General features: G+C 35.6%; 4 protein-coding genes and 1 long non-coding RNA gene across 10 annotated transcripts in view; 3 read left to right on the forward strand and 2 right to left on the reverse strand.

Moving 5' to 3' along the window:
• Window positions 1–595: 595 nt before the first annotated feature.
• Rab7 (RAS oncogene family member Rab7) lies at window positions 596–4775 on the forward strand. 3 transcript variants are annotated; one of them, XM_026814509.1, is made up of 6 exons: window positions 596–713; window positions 1183–1361; window positions 1580–1765; window positions 1856–2074; window positions 2154–2291; window positions 2385–4775. In XM_026814509.1, exons 3-6 carry the CDS (start codon window positions 1586–1588, stop codon window positions 2469–2471), a joined length of 624 nt encoding a protein of 207 aa, XP_026670310.1. In that variant the 5' UTR covers window positions 596–713; window positions 1183–1361; window positions 1580–1585; the 3' UTR covers window positions 2472–4775. The 3 variants fall into 3 exon arrangements, with proteins under 3 accessions (XP_026670310.1, XP_017882040.1, XP_017882041.1); XM_018026551.2 differs by lacking the exon at window positions 1183–1361 and having other exon boundaries at window positions 599–713; XM_018026552.2 differs by lacking the exons at window positions 596–713; window positions 1183–1361 and adding an exon at window positions 790–1144.
• Window positions 4776–5171: 396 nt separating this feature from the next.
• LOC108626099 (uncharacterized) lies at window positions 5172–7385 on the forward strand. The gene is made up of 2 exons (XM_018026550.2): window positions 5172–5745; window positions 5821–7385. The coding sequence occupies exons 1-2, from the start codon at window positions 5721–5723 to the stop codon at window positions 6585–6587; spliced, it is 792 nt and encodes a 263-aa protein (XP_017882039.1). The 5' UTR covers window positions 5172–5720; the 3' UTR covers window positions 6588–7385.
• Window positions 7205–7938, reverse strand: LOC113464491 (uncharacterized). Its single transcript, XR_003389349.1, has 3 exons — window positions 7851–7938; window positions 7455–7683; window positions 7205–7346 (listed from the first exon to the last, which is right to left on the reverse strand). It is a non-coding gene; the product is annotated as an uncharacterized LOC113464491 (long non-coding RNA).
• On the forward strand, window positions 7677–10674 carry morula (anaphase promoting complex subunit morula). The gene is made up of 7 exons (XM_026814507.1): window positions 7677–7832; window positions 7918–8353; window positions 8429–8667; window positions 8764–8944; window positions 9005–9230; window positions 9289–9473; window positions 9558–10674. Exons 1-7 carry the CDS (start codon window positions 7758–7760, stop codon window positions 10541–10543), a joined length of 2328 nt encoding a protein of 775 aa, XP_026670308.1. The 5' UTR covers window positions 7677–7757; the 3' UTR covers window positions 10544–10674.
• A 645-nt stretch (window positions 10675–11319) lies between these two features.
• Window positions 11320–21759, reverse strand: part of how (protein held out wings) — a 23398-nt gene continuing 12958 nt past the window's right edge. For all 4 annotated transcript variants that reach the window (XM_018026546.2, XM_018026544.2, XM_018026545.2 and 1 more), the window contains exons 7-8: window positions 17612–17742; window positions 11320–14541 (exon numbers count right to left, since the gene is read on the reverse strand). In XM_018026546.2, the coding sequence (XP_017882035.1) occupies window positions 17660–17742 (83 nt within the window). In that variant the 3' untranslated portion in view covers window positions 11320–14541; window positions 17612–17659. The remainder of the gene's footprint in view (window positions 14542–17611; window positions 17743–21759) is intronic.

Genomic DNA, 21759 nt, shown 5'->3' on the forward strand with positions numbered 1-21759 from the left:
ATTATACTCCGAGAACCTAATTTTTTACATGTTTACGATTTTTAAATTTACTCTGTTTTAATATGAAGCGTGTTTGGTTAGAAATCCAAAATGGCCAACGAGTGGAAGTGTCCGTGAACAGATGGATGTTCAAATGGATGCGCAAGAACACACCTTATGTTTTTACACCATGATTTTCGTGTTCCTCTCTCTTTCTATTTGCGACTCACGTTTGCGGTTGGCTTCTGTACTCTATGTATACTATCTCTATGATTGTAAGAGAGGAATTTCGATCATAGCGCCGTGCATTGAGGAGTAGTGAAACTTAGATTAGGTTAGGTTAGGTTAGGTTAAGTTAGGTTTGAAGAATATTTTTCTCATTATTCCTTAATCACACCTCAATCATCTAACGACTGAGGTATCGTTATAAGTATGGATTATTCTGACCACGGTCCCAACTCTCGATTTCCGTACCATACTATATTTTTTTTTCCAGAGAATCGTAGAACTTTAAATTTTAGATTTCAGCCATAGTGTGCAATCACTCCTGAGAATCGACACCGAGGTCTATCGATTTTAACAATCGAGACTCGATCGTACTCGGTCGATAAAAGAGGCAAAGAACAGGTGACGACATCGTTGTCATACTCGTGATTTCATAACACGCCATTTTCTTTGTGTGAAGTGCTGTGGCCGAGACGAATTTCACGAGACTGTTTTCTACCTAATTCAAGGTAACAGAATTTCTCACTAGTAATTTATTATATCGTCGACGTTCGTTCACGTATTTGGACGAACGTCATCTAAATTTCTCAGGGCGTTCGTTCAGCCGCGAGTAGTAAATCACCAATTGTCGTGACTCGCGTGTTGACAGGTTTTCAAGCATCGCAGTTCGCACGGATTCTGTTTTACGTCTGCCAGATCCTCCGTACCATGTTTTATTGCATTCTCTGCTCGTATCGACGCTATCTCTTCTACTCCCAGAATAATATTTCTCGAACGTCGTAGACGTTAACCGCCAAAACGCGTATTTAGAACATTTCCGCGCAGTGATTTTTTCCAAGTAATGTACATACGTCATTGCAAGGGGAGTACTTTTCCCATTCACGTCCAATGATTCACTAAAAAAAGTCATCTATCTGTGACATTTGGATTATTGTTCCACGTACGTATCGTTTTACGTTCGCGATTTTACGTTCGCAGTTGCTCCGTGCTAACGGGATACGTATCTACGATCGTAAAATTACTTCGCAACAACCTATTTACTCGCAGTTCATTCGGAGAGAAGTTGCACGACTTTGTTCCATACGCAAAGTCCCAAGTATTTGATTACATATTTATTCAAAGGAACTGAGATACACTTAGTATAAATATCGTACTTGGTAATAATTAATTTTTGCACATCCACCAAATTCATTGTTTGTATATCATCCATATCTACGTTATAGGATACATAATCATTTGATTACACTGGAAGGTTCTGTCTGATTTGTATTTACATATTTTAACGTTATCTTCATGATATATCTATCAAACATAAATCTGTCCTTGGTATCATGATTTCTATCTTGTAACAAATGTATAATTATTTTGTTTTTAGTTCGCAATGGCATCTCGTAAGAAAGTGCTGCTTAAAGTGATTATCCTTGGAGATTCAGGAGTCGGTAAAACTTCTCTCATGAACCAATATGTAAGCAAGAAATTTAGCAATCAATACAAAGCCACCATAGGTGCAGATTTTCTTACCAAAGAAGTAATGGTAGACGATAGGATAGTTACTATGCAGGTAAATATTATACGTCAACCGATGAATAACTTGTACTTTTACTCTCGAACGTTTTAGAATTTATCTCGAATTCTTGTTGTTCTTAAACAGATTTGGGATACAGCTGGCCAAGAAAGGTTTCAGTCTCTAGGCGTTGCATTCTACAGAGGTGCCGATTGCTGTGTACTCGTGTTCGACGTTTCTGCACCAAGTAGCTTCAAATCTTTAGACTCATGGAGAGACGAATTTCTGATCCAAGCCTCTCCTCGAGACCCAGATAATTTCCCGTTCGTTGTACTTGGAAATAAAGTTGATCTGGAGTCCAAAGTGGTAAGATCGTTTGGAACAATGAACAGGATAAGATAATTTCGATAGATACGAGATCTTATCGGAGTCTAATAAATTTCAGGTTTCTAGTAAGAGAGCGCAACAATGGTGTCAATCTAAAAATAATATTCCATATTTCGAAACTAGTGCTAAAGAAGCCATTAACGTTGAGCAAGCCTTCCAAACGATAGCGAAGAACGCTTTAGCTCAAGAAAGCGAGGTACGTTTCTAGCATTTCTCTTTTTATATCTATTCATTTATATTTAGCTTTAATCGCAACGTGCATAATGATACGTCGATGTTATCGATCTAGGTGGAATTATATAACGAATTCCCGGACCAAATTAAACTCACTAACGACCAAAGAACCAACGGCAAGGGTGATTCTTGTGCCTGCTAGGTCTTGGAGTGGTGGACGTTTTGGACAAGCACATAGATGCACAGGTCATATCGTACGTTCGCGTACCTGCGCATTTTTCAAAAATACCACGTCGAGCTCGGTGCGAAGTTCTAAGTATGCCCCTTGGTTCTTTAAACGAATTTCACTCGAACTAATTTTAAGGCATGTTTATTCATTTTTATTCGATTTGTGTGAAACTCTCAGATAGACGTACATGTACATATAAAAATGGATTTTAAACGATACATTCTTTTTTTCTACCAAGGAGCATCCGCTTAACTTCCTCGCATAAGAGATTTTATCGTATTTTGTAATCGTGTGTCCGCGCTCTGCTCGGCTCTCTGGACGAGCGTCCGGATGGTCGGGCGATACGTTCAACAAAGTGGTTTTCGAGAACTGCGATGCTCTCTCATTGGTATGGCGAACAGTATGAGCTGCCCTTTTTAATTGCATCTTTACAACTCATTGTTAATGTCCCTCGTGGCTGAGCGATGCTCGCATAGACACGAACAACCGATTATGTCGGGAGGAAGATTTCATGGGTCGGGAACACACTTAGCGTAACAATTAGAGTCATCGCGGAGTTGCTCATAAATTCATTAAGTACAATCGCATTTATCGAGAAGCTCTAGAAAACTGATACGTCGGTTAGACACGCGTCCTCTCGGACGTAGCTTCTTACAAACGATACATGGGTAACTTTATAAATGGAATTTTTGTTTCATTGAAATTTTACGGTCATTCTACTACCTCTGGATTTGTTTGATAATACAGCAAACCTTAAGTATCGTGCGGTACATCTAGCTCGGGTAGCCGCGACTTTCCCCGGAACAGTTATGCATACTATTCGCGCAAATTCGAACGGTAAAATTTGTTTAACGAGATGATAACGACGTAACGTGTTTGCGTCTCCGTCGGAACAGGATTAGGTTAGGTTGATACTTGGCGTCTCTGTCTGAAAAGGCTAGTCCGTCTTCGAGGAAAAGATATTCCCTTATAGCTAGACAATCGGATAATTTCTTATTTGGTCATACGATATTACGTTAATAGTACTGTCAAAATTCTCCCCAAAGTGAAAGTCTCGAGCCGCGATGGAATAATCTTACTACCTTTCCACGATGTAAGATACATTTATTCTCTGCTGATTATCATATGAAATTCGCGGTTTTTGCATTGAACATATCATGCAATCTATAGAGGCTGTTCGGTGAATTAAATCTTGTTATTTCGTATGTCACGGGATGCATAATAATTTGCAAGATCGTTGGATGCGATGGTTTTTATATAGCAATTTATTATACCGTATCGAAGCGTGAAAGGAATGAAAGGATTTATGAAGATAGATCTGTTTGCAATAACGAAGTACGCGGTGCTGACGATCACTTCCGAAAAGAAAAAAGAAAAAAACGATGTTTCTCATTTTAAATCTAAGCCACGATCCTGGAGATATAATAAATGTGGAGCTGAAAATATTGCGCGAGCTCTGAATCGATACATACCTATAAGATTTCTTATGAGAAAGAAGGTTTAGCGCGTGTAATATATGCGTACACATACGATTAATAATAATAATAATAATAATAATCCTGCACGCTGGAAAACGTGTGTGCGCGTCATATATATGCACGCACGTAATTATACATGTATATAAACGATGATGATCATGACGATTACAACTATAATTATTAATATAATTTTATCGAAATATGTTAACGATAGATATATATATATATTATAAATATTATCATTATTGCCGCTGCTGCTGCTATAAAGCTACTATCGCTACTCTTAGTTGTAAGTGAACTAAAACAAAAAAAAACGGTAAAATAAAGTAAGAAGGAGAAATACATTTATTGCAAAAAAAGAAAATCACGAGATGGTCGAATTAATTCGCTGATGTATCTGTGCCACGGATGACCTGGAACGGTCACCTGGGACAGGAAAAAATATGAGAAAAAAATTACAGGACTATCATTATCCCTATTATTATGGTTCGATGTCTATATTGTTATTAATTGAGATGGATGTCTGTTGAGATAGATAGTAAATTTAGCAGAACCCTGTACGAAATAGCGTAAGGTTAACGTATAACTCAAATATAGCACCGATTTATTAACTGTGAAACAAAATGAAAAATATGCCTGTTTTCAAGTAAGGGAAAAACAAATTAAGAGAGAGAGTAGCCTGTAACACGAGAAGTAGTCTTATTCAACAATTTCACCATTATTGTTACGTTCCGACCGATGTATAAATTGAAATATTTACTTCTTGTACGAATGTAAGAAAGTATTCGTTTCTACATAACGCAATTTTATCCTTCCTTTGAACCAACACTAATTTATTTAAGCGAGGAACCTATTTAAAAAGACTATACATACGTACGTATGTATATGTATAAACGCATACATGAATGTTGAACTAAGGATATACATGGGTAGATTATAAAATGCGTATAGAATATTTTATATCGATGTCATGTATAATATTCACACGGCCTTTGTTAAGTTTTAAACAAATTTTTACGATTAATGTCAAATATACACGTACATATACACATACAGACAGACACGCCTTTATAGAGAATAAATTGCGTTCGTTTATTGATGAATTATTATACATACAAACGAAGTAGAAACATCTTTCATGAACGATTAATTAACTAATTCGATTCTTCTGATCGCGAACGCAGCGTACGAATGCATACGAGATAATGAGATTCAAAATTCCAGCTTTTCAAGATTTCGTTCGAATCATTATACGTGTCGTAGAATATTTTGTCCGGGAGATGCTACGATTTTATAGACTTCAATTTGACTGTAATGTCATTTATGTTATTTATCATTCAAATTCAGTTCGTTGGAATTACGACACTTTGTCAGTCGCACTCTTCAAGATTTCCACAAAGTATTGTTTAAATTATGGTAATAAGGAAGTAAAAGTATTTAGTTTTTATTGTATTTTAAATACCTAGGTTGACTTAGGTGAATAACGCATATTGCTATATGGGGGATGAATAAAGATGGTCGTGACTCACAGCCACCGCAGCCACCTGTGGGGAGCATCGGTAAACGCTGTTTCGAGGTTAAGTGAGTTAAATTGAACAGTTTACGTTAAATGGACGCACCGAAGAATTTCCTGGATGCTGGTGCTGAATGTGGCCAATAGTCAATAGCATAACACGCGGTCATCCAGCATTCCAGACGTTTCAGCCAGAACTACCTGCGATCGTGTCAGATCGTATGCTAAACGATGAACGTATCTACGAGCACGACGGGTGAGAGCCAGGAAGATAAAATTCAGACAATTCTTCAGATTCTTAAAAAACAAATAGACCGGTACGATCTCGTAGATGATCTCGAAGATGCGAGGTCGAAAGGGGATTTACCGAGAAGCGAGAGGATCGAGCAACTGATGTTGGAAGAGAGGCGTTTGTCGGAGGCAAACGAAAAGATAAGGAAACAATTGAAACATTATGAGAAGAGGTACGAAAAGGCGTTGAAGAAGAAAGTAAAAGCGATGAAGATGCATCTCGAGGATGGCCAACAAAAATTGGAAGTTATAAAACAGCGGTGCCAAGAACTGGACAAGGCTCTGGACGCTAACCCGTACAAAGTAGGAAGAGCAAGGAAGACCGGGAAACAGCCGAAAGTGAACAAATCGGTAATAAAGGTGAGGACAATGAAACCGAAGCAGTTCAGACAGACGACTTTACCCATCACCAAACAGATCAAGATAAAAATAAGCAGAAACGAGGGCAACCGAGAGATGCATTTCGTTAACGAGAGTAACAGCACGGGTAACGGGCCACTTTCGAGGAACGCGTTCACTGATTTGGTCAAGATCGTACAGCCCGTGACCGTCAATACTCGCGAATGTAGGATTATGTTGCAGAGGCTAACAGAAGAACAAATGAAGCTGTATAAAAATCAGAAACAGCCCGATCAAACACCAAAGAAAAGAAAGCGACAGACTCCCCAGAAAGTTAACGAAGATAGGTTGAGCATAATTCAGCCAAAATGGCACATAAAAATACCGAAATCAGTATTCGAGGAGAGTCAGAGGGAAATCGTAGACACGAGTCTGGATCCAGTTACAGGCTCGAACGATACCATATGATTCGACACGTTTTTTGTTATCGTCGACGATATCAGTACCATTACATAGATTGATATTTTTCTTCCGTGGACAAATCGAAATCATATGCATTGATACATTGATATTACTTAAAAGTGAATTTCGTATTGTTTTACAAATCAGTTTAACCAAATGAATGTTTATAGTTTACGTTGGAAACAAGAGAACTACTTTTAAATACATATCTGCCCGTGTCATCTATTTTTGATAGTATAGGATACTTACCTAACTAACATTCTGAGGAATCATAAAGACTCGTGTTCATTTAAATTGTTAATATTTTAGTTTACGACTATAAGATGTTGAAAAAACGTTATTTTAATAAAAACTAAAAAATGAAGGAAACGTATTCGAATACAAATATGTGTAGAGACTATGAATATAAGAAAAACAAATTCTTATTATAGTTATGTTGCATTAACCAAAAGCTTGTTTTCGTCTTCTACTTGTTTTTCGTAAATGTTTATAAATTCGGTTTAAAGGCTATTATAGATAATAATAGCATACATTAATTTCAGACAAATACAAAACATTTTATACAATGACTGTAATCCATTTTAATTTTCACTTGGTTGGTGCCCGATAGAAATATTGAGACGTTCATCTTGTATTTTTTTATATTTTTACATGTGTGTCATGAGCGATGCCATGATTACAACTGTATTGTATGAGTTTAATCATATGTACTGATCAAAAACTTCTTGAGCTTAAAATACACTGTAGACTTGTAATTAATTTGTACTGTGAACAAAATATATATTTCGTAATAAAATTTAATAATATAATTTGAAATAAAATATATATTTTGAAAAGAATAAATGAATATCTGCGTTAACCTCGTCTACCTACCTGCTTCTGTTTTTTTAGTTCTTCGTGTTTGTCTCGCTGAACGCATTGTAATTTCTAATTTCTATCTCATGCAATTGACTAATTAGTCAGAATTCAAATTCTATCTTTCGCGGGAAGGTAGATTCGCGTCTAACCTCCAACCTCCTAATTTTACGTCCCGATTATAAGTGTATTATGGTGTATTATCAGAGAGAAAATTTCTCTCTGGTACCATCTCCTCCGAACTATTCTGAAAGGTGTTTGTAATCTTGAAAGTGAATGATAAAATTAAAGTAACAACGAAGATTGTTTCATTCCAATAGTATGGTTAAATCAGAGCTGAACAAGAGAGAGTTCTTTCCTCGAATCCAATATGCATTTCCTATTTTGTACGACAAGGTTCGTTTACGTACTTACTTGTAAATATGTAACAAGTTCCCTGATTTTAAAACGTGATTTAATCGATGTATAAACATATTTTTAGATTCAAAACGAATGTACAGATGAAGAATTCACTAATGTTGTTAAGGAAATAAAGTCCTTGGGTTTGACGCAGTTCGTTGAAGATGTAGTTATTTATCACATAGAATTACACATTCGACAAAATGTAGCACCTGCGTTTTGGAAGAATTTTACGATCACGGCTGATGAGCAAACAGGCTTTGAACATTTCAAAAGTGCCGTGGATGGATTGTATATGAGCCTGACAGAATTCTTACCATTGTTAAAGAGATTAGAATATCTAACTGAAATCGAGGCTAATCAAAGTACAACGAGTGGACACAATGTACTGAGCCAGTTTAAACTAATCGTGCGTTCCACGTTGTTAAGTCAGCTACCGTTGCGGTATGAACATATCATTGAACAATTCTATAGAATTGCGTTCAACGTGTTTTGTAATGCAGACAGCTCGACTCATGGTAAACGATGCTGTACGATATAACGCTAACATCTTTCAATTCTTCGTTTTAAATAATACATCATTTATTTAATAGTTAGCACTGGAAATGATTCGAACCAATGCATGGGCTGCTATCAAGAACTGGAGAAATGCCAGTGCCAGATGATAGTATTTATGTTTCACGAAACCAACAGAAAATTAATTGAATTAGAATTACTAGAGAGATTGGTTGGAAACGTTCTCACATCGTTGATACACATACGTATAAAAAATCACGTGAATCAGTCGTGTGACAAAACGTTTGATGTCTCGCAATTAACATCACTGGAAAACGTAAGACTGTCTTTATTACTAGTTTACATGGACATTGCAGTCGACCTAATGTCCAATTATTTACGTAAAGCTTAGACATCATAATTCATCTTTCAGTGGCTTGAAACAGTTGTTGTCAGTTGGTTGATACGAATATATTCCGGCGGCTTTTCAAAGATCGTATCCCTGAGCGATCAGACCCGTAACGCTATAGACAAATTTAAGCAAAAGCTGTCTCACTTCTTATATGAGACGTACACAAGATTCAGGATCGAACAACTCTTCGATATTATAATCGGTTAGTAACTTATTTATGTTAAGTATTACTGTCCGTGCGATACATAGTTCTGTTTTTCAGAGTATCCTGACTCTCAGCCTGCGATAGACGATTTACGTATTTGTCTGGAACGGACCGATTTACGAAAAGTATTGATAGAAAGTTTGCAAGAGGCTTTGAAAACGAGACTACTGCACCCAGGCGTCAACACTCCTGATATAATAACAGCTTACATAGCAGCTATAAGAGCGTTGAGACAACTGGACCCTACAGGTGTACTCCTTGAAACTATCACCGAGCCAATTAAGTAAGTGCCACGTAATACTTACATATCGGCATTGTATTTTATAATACTTTCGTACTAGAATTTATCTGAAAACGAGGGAGGATACTGTCCGTTGCGTTGTCAGCGATTTACTCGATGATTCACCGAGTGATTTGGCCGACGAGTTAGTTAAAGGAGAGTCGTTGCAATTAGACGATGGCTCCGGGGACGAAGAGAACGAAGATTGGGACAAATGGATGCCAGATCCGGTCGACGCTGATCCTGGTACGTTCGTCAAACGCACATCTCGTTTCAGTCCTTACATTTCGTACGGTGTTACATGGAATTTGAGCGTTCTTCGTTTCACAGCGAAATCAGCGCAGCGGAAGATGTCGGACATCATATCGATATTAGTGAACGTTTATGGAAGTCAAGATTTATTCGTGAACGAATATCGTACATTATTAGCGGATAGACTGTTGTCTCAATTGAATTATCATACAGAACGCGAGATTCGGCACTTGGAATTGTTAAAAAGGCGTTTCGGGGAGAACCAGCTTCATTATTGTGAAGTCATGTTGAAAGATGTGTACGATTCTAAACGGATCGACGGTCACATACAATCCGATGCTAATTACACTCTTGAGAAAGAACACTTCCCTACGTCCGCATTAATATTGTCGGCACAATTTTGGCCACCGTTCAAAGAAAATTGGAAGCTGGAATTACCGAAGGTCGTACAGAATCAGTTGAACAAGTACGTGAAAGCGTTCGAGACTTTAAAGGGTAACAGGACGCTCTGTTGGAAGCCGCATCTTGGAAACGTCACCTTAGAAATCGAATTGAAGGATAGAAAGGTGGAAATGAATGTGACGCCGATACACGCCACGATAATCTTACATTTTCAAGACAAAAAAGAGTGGACCCTGGAAGAGCTCGCGGAAGCGATGCATGCTCCCGCGACTGTGTTAAGAAGGAAAATAAGCTTTTGGGTTTCGCAGGGTTTGTTGAAAGAAATTTCTAACGACGTTTTCATACTGCAAGAAGAGAGCTCAACGAAAAACAGATCTCTGCCGGATATCGTCGAGGAGGAGGAAGTGGAGAGCGTGATGGCATCGGCGAGCGATCAAAGGGAAGAGGAGTTACAAGTGTTCTGGTCTTATATCGTCGGCATGTTGACTAACTTGGACTCGATGCCGCTGGAAAGGATTCATCAGATGTTGAAAATGTTCGCGTCTCAAGGGCCGGGAGCGATGGAATGCGGCCTGCCGGAATTGAGGCAGTTTCTCGATAGAAAAGTTCGTGAACATCAATTACTGTTCTCCGGTGGTTTATACCGTTTACCAAAATCATAACTCCAGCCAAAGGTGACTAGCATTCTTTGTTATTCAATTAATTTAATTCCGCGATGTGAGTACCTAAGATCGAGCTGTAAATATTCGCGAATATTTAATAAACTGTGGTAATTCTATAAAGTATAGTCTAACTAAATTGTCTATCATCCTTTAATTAATAACACTTTTACGCGTTCGCATTTCTTTAAATGTTACAAACGAATCGAATATTAAATTTTGACAAGAATCATGCGACTATCGCTACAAACGCAAATACAATATAAAGGCACATACACATATTTGTTTTTTTTTTCAATTAATTATTGCCACTGTACAACGAGTGATGTTTTACTTTTTTATTTCTCATCGATACACTTTTCTACTATTTTTTAAATAAACTTCTCAATGTAATACATTATATTGCGCGGTTGTTAAAATTAAATTAAATTTCCTGCGAGATGAACAAACATCAACTAGATAGCGTTTACGTAAATTATTGATCATTAATAATACTAATAAAAATACCATAACAAAAACAATTTTATAGGTATTAGTATTATTAATATGAACACGTTACCACAAACATTTTTCTGGTTTATTAATCGATAATTCTACTCACGTACACTCGATAGGTGAATGCGACGAAATAAGAATGAAATATTAGTGTTCACATTTTCGCTTTTTAAATATCAGATCGATATGCATTTTTTATATACATAAATTCCCAAAAAATTCTGTTCGTGTACTTTTTGCAACGTATTATGCATATAGGTATTAGTATTATTAATATGAACACGTTACCACAAACATTTTTCTGGTTTATTAATCGATAATTCTACTCACGTACACTCGATAGGTGAATGCGACGAAATAAGAATGAAATATTAGTGTTCACATTTTCGCTTTTTAAATATCAGATCGATATGCATTTTTTATATACATAAATTCCCAAAAAATTCTGTTCGTGTACTTTTTGCAACGTATTATGCGTACATACCTGCAGTTGTATAAGATTTAAAAAATATATAAGTTCTCATCTACATATAAACCATCAATGAATATCTGTGTAATCATTTGTTTAACAGTAAAAGGGAAAGTCAAAAAATAGATAGAATTTTCGCCGAGTTCACGGTGAGCATCGAATGAATTCGGCCTGAACGATCTCTCGATGATATCCAAAGGTGAAACATCTGTATGTGTAAGATCGAACATGATGCAAAGTATTTAATTACAGTGCGATTACGTTAGAATTATAAGTCACTTAGATGAGTACTAGGTAAATATAATCATCTATTATTGCACTAAACACACGGCAAATACGTTTTACGAATTTTCAACTTTCCCCGTTCTTACTCGACTCCACTAAATATATATATCTACCTATATCCTTCTATTTTACTTTCTCTCTTTTTTCTCCATTTGTATTAAAATATAATGGATAGACTACATCAAGCTATATAAACTTAAGTAGATTTCAGATCACTCTTAATACAATTACACGATCAAATACAATACCTATTTACACGAAAATAAGAATTATTTGTCCTTATGTAGCCGAAAGAAAATGAAGTTATATATTAATGCCTGTGAAAAAAAGTACAAGCGTAAATTACACGATTTGCTAGGTTATACACAAACGAACGTGATAGAAAGTTCTTGATTATTACATGTACATATGGCAAATTTAAAGAATCAACAAAATATTCTCTATCCGTCTAATTGATATATCGACTGATAAATAAATCAACCTCATATATAAACACTCATCTATATATAGATAACTTTGTTGTAACATTATAAATGTAGATGTATTGCAATTAACGAAAATGGTAGTAATTCGTTTTCCTTTAAACCTATTTAGTTGAATTATTATTGTCCACGAATTTTAAGAGTAGGACCGTCCTTGACGACGATCCCTCGGAACGATCGTTTTTTACATAAGAGAATCGACTTCGCTCGAACAATTATTATCTATTATTTTACAAATAAATTGCACCATAATGTCGTAATAGAATTTTCAAATTACAAAATAATAAAGTATTGTGTATATATATATATATATATCTCTGTTAAAGAGAGTAGAGATTCATCTTAGTCACGCAACAGACTCATATATGCATATATAATAATTAACGAGACATTATATATAAGAATTCTTAACACCTAATTAACATATTCAAATATTTTGATTTGATTAGTTTCTCTCGATCGCATTTAGAGTTCTAAGTCCCAAAGAAAACAGATGAAAATGATTAATTAAACATAATTGCTTCGATCGGTGAAGATTAGATTCTTAAAGATCGATGCTACCTTCGTGTTACATATTGCGATTCAACGTGCATTACTACAATCGATTAATATACATTAGTGTAAAATGATGAGTAAATATACGTTTCTGTTAACATTAAGAAGAAGAAGAACAAGAGAAATAAATTTAGATTTTCGACCCGCTTCGGTATCCTGAGCTCGGCTTCAATTTCGAATTTCACTTAAGAAATTCTACAAATATGCAATTTTGATTCTCTTATTGCACCCATTACGCGTCGATACTATTTCCCTAAGCTGCGTAAAACAGATGATATTACTTATAAATTTGCTTTTGCCCCTTCCTACGCACTCTGCCTATTTGTTATATCGATTCTATTTAAGGACGTAAGTACTGGAAACGTGATTAATACGTCTAATCACTATGTAGAGAACATTACCTTATTTTTCGCGATAATTGTTAATTTCAAACAGTGTACGATTCTAAAATAGACCTCCTTTCTTTAATATACAAATTGTTAACAGGTGTGATATAACAGAAAAATGAGATTCTCGCTGTGATTACGAATCAATTTGTAGAATCAACTTATACAATACCCTCAATGATCGTAAACACTTTTCGTCGGCTTAAAATAACCATTTCAATTATAAATATATAATATCATGAACGTAATACATTTACTTCATTGAATCAAGTACCTTCAGAGCATTTAAGTTTAATAAAAAATAAAAAAAAAAGAAAAATAAATGGTGAAGTATTAAAAACTCTTAAGGCATACCAAAGTATGGATATACGTATTTTATACCTACATTTGTTATATTATTTTAAGCGATGCCTTTCAATTGATTAATGGTCTCCCAGTTCAGTGAACGGGGGGCGATTTAAAGAGCAGATAATAAAAAGAGAAAGTAAATATGATAAAAGTAATTAAAATAATATCTACAACGAAAAAGAATATCACGTAATTTCATGAGTCGATCGATGCGCAGTTCACGCGCAAACATTTCAAAGTTCTACAACGACGAGTTATTGCTGAGTCGTTTTCAATGAATCACGATTATGTACAAATACTTAACGTGTTACAATCCACTATTTTCTGATTATATCACCCCTTGCGAAACGTGCGGAAAAATCTGTGCGATTACCTTAACAAATAAATAAGTTAGTAACCCGACGTTAAAAAAAAAAAAAGAAAGCGGACCTCCCTGTCGGGCAAAGACACACGTTGACTCGACAGCCGAGTAATTTTGTACTTACAGAAATGAAAGCTGATTATTAAGAGATTTAAGAAGAAACGAAACTGCTAGCGCGCGAATCGTGCGTTCAAACGCGTTCACCTCACGCGAATAAGAAAACTAAAGAAACGTTCTGAAACCGTTTGCATCGTAGAAAGTTGGAACGTGACATACGAGGATCGAAACGTTCTCGTCGATCGAACTAAGTAACTCGTAACGAAAAGTCTTAATAAAATTTACCTGTCCCGGCTGTGCCAGCGAACGCTGGATGAAAACGAGCGGAGAAACGCTAGCGAAACGAGGAGCAGTAAGCGGCTTAACAACGAGGCTGTACAATATTCGTTTTTAAAGTGACACGAAGAGGGTAAACAGGATGGATAAACTTGACGAAGAACAGGGCTGGTGATGCGAACGGCGAAGGTGGTCGTCTGGTTGGTGAACCGATCGAACGCGGATGTTGTTCCAATAGTCCAGGTGTTAGCACGGGGCGAGTGGATTCCATTGTTAGCACTCCAAGCCTATAGGCCATGGGCAACCAATGTTAAAAAGAAAGAAAAGAAAAAACAGTTTGTTAGTAATTTAATTATGATCGACTCGTGGTTAACATCAAGATTTCCAACAGTTTGATAGTCGATAGAAATGTAGTTAGTGGGAAGCAGCCTTCTCTTTCATCTACCATCTACATCTCTCAGTATTCTATAGTAATTAGACTGCGAATCTTTATACAAAATCGACACCGGATACATATTAAATGGGTAACAATTAGTTCTATGAACGTAGAAAAATTCGCAGTCCTCTCACCACTCAAGTTAATTTTCACATTTATACATTGCCAAAACTGATGAGACGATTAATGATTAACGAGCAACTGCTTCGCACTCCCTTTTCGAACAATATTAGTGCATAAGCATTTATTTCATATAAAACGTGATAGAGATATGATTTTCGTTTTACTGCTAATTGAAATCGGAAGCCCTCTAAATTATTATCATAGATCTTCGAGCATCGTGAATTTAGAATCTTGTCATTCGGTCAAAGTTTAGTTTGTCTGATTCGATTATGCTAATAATAAAATATCCCAAAGGTGATTTATTAAAAAGAGTATTCGATCGATCATTAGAGGGACAACAAGCTATGCGTTTTTGTTACAAGTTTCACATAATCATGTACCCTCCCCGCGCTTAGGACAGTCGGTAGGAGTTAAGTAACACGTAAAATCGTGTGTTTAAAAAAGTTCTGAAACGAGACGATTTTAACATACGACAAACGTGAAACGCAACAAGCAGCTTTTGAATATATAAAAAGATGAATTTTTAGTTGTTCAAAATACAAAAAAAAAGAATGCGAGGAGTACGTTATTTTCCCAAAGAAATTGTATCGTTCTCTCTTGTTTTTTAGGCAGCTTGGGTGTGCACCTGCCACCATATATTTATAGTAGCGTTAAACAAATGACATTATACGTTTGTATGGCATTAAACACGATAATTATTATTATTATTACTGTGAGAATTGTATTAACGATTAATTAAATAAATTCTCAGCAAGCTGGTGTCAAGTGGTAGGCGAAATGAATTTGTGCGCGCAGGAGACTTATCGTACAATCTCTGAAAGAAAAGCGTACGGTTATTAAAATACGTAGCGTTAAGTGTAATAGCGAAACATTTACAAAGGAGGATAAAAACCTAAAATGCGACGAGAAGGAAATGTCTAGATTCTAGCGACTGATCCCTTGCTTGCTTGCTTTCGAATTTCTATTTTCACAATCCGTGTATAAATTTCCGTTTGTTTAATACGAACAACGAACCCTCTATTATTTCACTATTTCAACGTTTGTTAACACATTTTTGTTAAGTCGGGATAACAAAATCTGTTGTCTTCTTCTACGTCTATCATCGTTATAAAGACTACACAAAGATATACTATAATGTGAATAGAAACATTGAGTTAGTGTCAACTTGGCCGTGTGGAGCATTTGTTTGTTAGTTTAAATAAAGACAACGCCATATATATCGTAGTTATAGATGACTCGTGTAAAAAGTGATAATCGCTCTATACTAGTAATAAATATGCTATTATAAAATATGCGTGGTGTTTGTTAGTGATGATACATAAGAAATAGGATAGGATGCATTTCTAGGATTAAATCCGTTTTACTGTTTCACTGCGACAGAGAATTCGTATAAAATTTAATGTTACTAGAGATATTGGCCGCGTCCTGAATAATAATGTACCAACGATTAAATTAGTCAAGCTTCTCCCCGAGGTCGGAGAGAGTTATTCAATTATTATTGTATGTACAGGCAAAATGTATCGGGTGTACAATGGTACTTCTAAATTTGCATACTCTCGTGCAATTTATTATTGAGTATTATCCTGGATTCGAATGGAACATCCGAAAAATTGTAAACTAATTCGTAGTCGTAGAAAGTATTCTGATTGTAGCCTTCGCATCGTATCGTAGTACCACCCCTGTCACATCTTCGTTAAAATAATAACAAACTACATACTTCTTCTGTATTCTTGGACGAATCGTTTATTTTTCAAATACCTAGGATCATACGACACGTACGCGTATCCACGCACGGGTACTCGTAGACGCACAAAGAAGGTGGACGTGATGGAATGAATAAGTGTTCCACAGGCACAAGTTGCCAAAATTCTCGACAATAATACTAAGTACAGTGTGATTAAAAGAAAAATAGAAAATAAAAAATACAGATACGCTCTAGGACTTAAATACTAGACGCATTTTGCGTTGTCTTTTTCCATTTCATCTGAGGTTTCAATTAATTGTGTAGCTTTACCATCTGCTTGTATCCTTCGACGGCGATGGTACTTTTACTTGATCGTTAATTTTAAAGCTAACGTAGTAATAAAAAGGATTCGTATAAAGCGAAATAAAGAATAATAATGGATAGGTGCGCACCCGTACCGTACCATAATATCTCTTATCGTTCACGACGGCGTAAGAACGATAGTTACGCGTCTTTATCTTTACACCTAATTGCGGGGAGTTAACATTACCTTGAAACTTTTCAACTTCAATGTGTAACAACTTGCAGTCGTTTTACTTCGAATACTGCCAATATCATAAATCAAATACTAGACAAAGAATATAAAATTTCAAGTATTTATAATCGTAAGATTCGAGATCTTTTGGACAGCAATTCAAATAATCTTGGAAAGTGACCTGAGTTCAAAAAATGTTGAGTCTATTTTATAGAAGATCGTATTTATGGACTATTTAGTTTCCTTGTATGCCTATGTTTTTCTATCTTTTTAAAATACGATGCCTCGTCGTCTATCAATTATAAGTTCAAATGATAATCACATTTTTATATGTACCGAAAAATCGGACCAACGCTGAAACCATGAATCTGTACTAGTTACATTCAGCCTTGGGAACAATGTGAGACTTGCAAGGTGAAAAGAAAATTGCCAAAATTTAAAGTATTATACAGATTCATGGCTTTCACGTAGTGGCAACGGTATACTCGCGGATACTGTAATAAAAAAAAAAAGTAAAAGAAGAGACTAGAATCGGGATAAGAGAGACAATAAAAGTGGAACCATTTCCGGAGAACTGACCTTTTCACGGAGTTGCGTAGGGTACCGTGACTACTACGCTCTCCGAATTCATGACAAGGCGCCAGCCCTCTGATAAGGGTGCTCGCGAATCTGGCCCAAGTGCCTACGTTGTTTCGCAGCGGCCGCTGCACCTGTCCCCAACATAGAAACGTGTATAATTCATCTGCTTCGTACAATTGTATTATCATAATCCATCTCCTCGGCTCGACCGCCGCTATAAACAATAATACCAGATTAAACTTGTCCGCTGAACGCGGCGCAGAACCCCACGATCGGCAAACCAATAGATACCATTCTCTTCTCCGTTCATTTCACTTCTAGACTACACAGCAATTGATCAGGATTTTTATTAGTTTGCGCGCCGATCGCGTGTTCTCAGAAAAAATATATGCACGCATGTACAGTTCACCATCAGCAAACAGTAAATACCACACGCGTGTACCACGGTTTAAAAGTTACACAGGTTCTATCAGTTGATCAAATATTAAAATAATTCTTCACAAATCTGCCTCGTTCTGTCATCTGTTTTTTTCTATATTCTATCAAAGTTCTGTCGGTTTCATTGTAATCCATGCATCCATACCGTTTGAAAAGAAATCGATTTTCTCTGCCACCTCATTTTCATGATCAGTTTTATAAACACTGAATTACGCTTGGATAGAACCGGATGCACGCATTACAAATATTCTTCCTTTACATTCCTTTCCTTATCATCTATCAAGATATACATTACATCGATACCTAATAAAGATATACATACATAGTAAATACAACAGAGAACTGTATTGCTATGGCTTATAAAACTTACGCTAAGACATGTAATCGATTGGTATTGCATTTAACAAGTTCGTTCGATAATATATTTACAGTATAAAAAATTTTGTAACGTCTAAAAATTTTTCTACGAGGTAGACCGAAGTAATTAATATTCCAAGTGGTATCCGCGGGCTTTGTACCGGGAATAAACAGTCCTTAACATTTACGCAATTCAATTAAGAGCCGTTTCTGTTTGTTCGTTTGTTAAACGTATATAAAGATCATTTAGAAGGCTAATTATTATATGCGTATAGAAGTATTCGCACACACATTTGGTCCCTGATCGATCTTAAAAATTAGCATCTCCGACGATACTAATTATTGAATACTTTTCAATTTGTAAAAATTTTATTCATAACTTTCAATCGAAGCTCTCTTTAGGTCATCCTTTGTAACGACCTGTTCAAGGAATTTTTGTTAATAACGATAAGATTAAAGAAATTGTCATTTATCGAAACCAAATGTTAGAAGATACATTCTTTGGCGTCACAATAAAAATCGTAATAAGTTACCTTGTAATAAATTAATTTCCCGATCTAAAAGAATTATTAATGCAACGAATGCAGTTTACTAATACGGCGCTATAGAACCAAATATGCATGTATAGAAATTGAACACCGAATGTCTGTAAACTATATTTCCCATAAATTTAATAAGCGTGCGTTTAACGTTCGTTTATTTATATCTTAAAGATCTAATAAATAGTAATATCATATATGTATAAATATGTAAGAAATGGCCTTACTCTTGACTTAAGATATTTTTCACTTTTCAAATGCGTTCGCTACTAACAATTAAAAGTCATTTGACAGTTTTTCTTTTAAAAAGATCTTAGAATACTTCACGACTGAAATCAAGCTAATTTCTCGTTTGTAATTATTCGAGTTAAACTCGGATGAGACTACTGCGATTTACAATTGGTACAAATTGATTATTTGTACACTGATACTTTATTCAAACGTTTCATATTCTTATTTTTACTGCGGTGGACGAATTACTTTAATATCGTTCAACGTTAAAACTGGGTTTCCTCGGACAGTCAAGAGGATTTAATTAAATACATGTAAAACTTGAATCGAAGATTCTGCAAATGAGTGACTAAAAGCAGGTATTGCTCTTACGAGAAATTTGCTTATTTCTTAGTCCATAAATTATATTAATATCTGCATTTATATTAAAATAATAACAATAAATAATATTTGATTGCTTCGTTAAATATGCGTATAATAATCAATATATGGCAATGCACCACAGAATCGAACATACAGACGTGTCCACGCGTGCACATTCGTTCCTTCTTTATGTCTCTTTAAATAATACAAATAAAATATGTGCCATGTCACGAAGCGCGATATGTTCAAAAAATGAAATATTCCTGATGTATCTTAAAGGAGCAGATTCGAACTATGAAAACGAGAAATAAATTTTCAGTTTGCTTATGTATGTACAATTGATTCAAATAGGATTCGTGTGACACATCGTAGATTAGATAGTATTGTAGATAGTTAGTTCATTTTTCAAACATATCACGCCTATTGAACACATTAATCATCTATAATATGTAAACGGTAACGAATGTATAAGTGCATGAGTCGTCATACGATGACCGAGTATTTCATTCACAAAGAGAAGAGTTCGTCTTTCCCTCTATTCGATACGATCGCGCAGCGTGTACATAATATATATACTATACAAGGTGTTATATTATAAATGTTGTTATATTAAAAATGTTAGATCCGAAAAGGGGTACTTCTGGAGATATTTCTGGACAACAATTTCCTTTGCCAAAATACAAAGTGAATCATGCATTTTGCCAAAGGAAATTGTTGTTCAGAAACACATCCAGAATCACCCCTTTTCGGCTCTAACACTTTTTCTCGGACACCCTGTATACAACATACGTACATATGCAAATCGACTTCTTAATATTTATCTCGATAGCTTAAATACTGCGTGTATGTACTAAGAATCTTGCTCGTTCGAATAACGACCGATGAACTGTAAGGAACAGCAAAGCGTCCCGAATGATTTAAGTCGGATCTCACGCGATCAAGATTACTACGATAAACTTTGAACGAGATAAACACGATATAAATTATATTTCTTTCCCTTTTCAATTATATACTGTATGATTCAATAAACTGGTAATATTACACGCGAATAGATTTTATAATTCTATTCAACAACATAAAAAAACTTTAACAGTAAAAATTGAATAAATATACAACATAAACTTTTCTCTTTTTTCTTTTAAAAAATACCTAAGTCCTTCACCGTGTTCGACGGTAGAAGAGAAAATAGTCGCGGACCGTGTATATAAAATAAATAAGTATCTCTGACATTGCTACTTAAAAATATACATCGTCGACGTTATTAAAAATCGTAATATCATACCGACGAACTATCCGAACATTTTAAAAGGAAGATCTAAATTTCCAATACTTTTCTTTCATATATGTATACAGGGTGTCCTAAAAAAGTATTAGAGCCGAAGAAAGGTGAATCTGAGTGCTTCTGAACAACAATTTCCTTTGCCAAAATGCAAAGTGAAGCATGGTTTTTAAATTATTAACGAAAAGCGCTGACCAATAAGAGCGCGTGTAGGGCCCGCGCTCGGCCACGGCAATGGTGGCTCGTACCGTAGCGCTCGGCCGTTGGTCAGCGCAGGCCTTACGCGCGCTCTCATTGGTCAGTGTTTTTCATTAATAATTAAAAAACCGTGCCTCACTTTGCATTTTACTAGAGGAAATTGTTGTTCAGAATCACCCTTTTTTGGCTCTAACACTTTTTCTGGGACGCTCTGTATATCGAACTATGTATTATAGTAATTAAGCGTTTTCTAATTTCGAGCTACCTACTCTTTCGCAGAAGTCCGAAGTTTTCCCGTTCGCGACAGAGTCTGTCGCTTTAGAAATGCGAGTTACAATATCATCGAGCGTGACCATCGTTAAATAATTATCAAAACTGATACGACTAGCAAATGACTGATGCGTGACTCTTTTAATATAAAACGTTCAATGTCATATATAATATAAAAAAAAAAATAATACCATCTAATACTATTACCTGAAATTGTTATCGAGTTCCCGATTCATTTTACTCCTTTTTAAAATCAATATGCGGTTCGTGCGAACGTTATTATGCTTCTGCTACGTTTGAACAGGTAATGAGAAGGAAAGAGTAACAAAACGGAATTGAACATAATCGCGATAACGAGAACAGCAATAATATTAATGATATTAAAAGGTAATCCGTAATTATTATAATATTAACGTAGATAGAAATTAAAAAAAAAGAATTATAATAGCGATGGTGATGGCGTTGCAGTAAGA

Source organism: Ceratina calcarata, unplaced genomic scaffold (assembly GCF_001652005.2).
Source record: "Ceratina calcarata isolate Rehan_Ccalc_2016 unplaced genomic scaffold, ASM165200v1 scaffold39.2, whole genome shotgun sequence".
Taxonomy (NCBI): domain Eukaryota; kingdom Metazoa; phylum Arthropoda; class Insecta; order Hymenoptera; family Apidae; genus Ceratina; species Ceratina calcarata.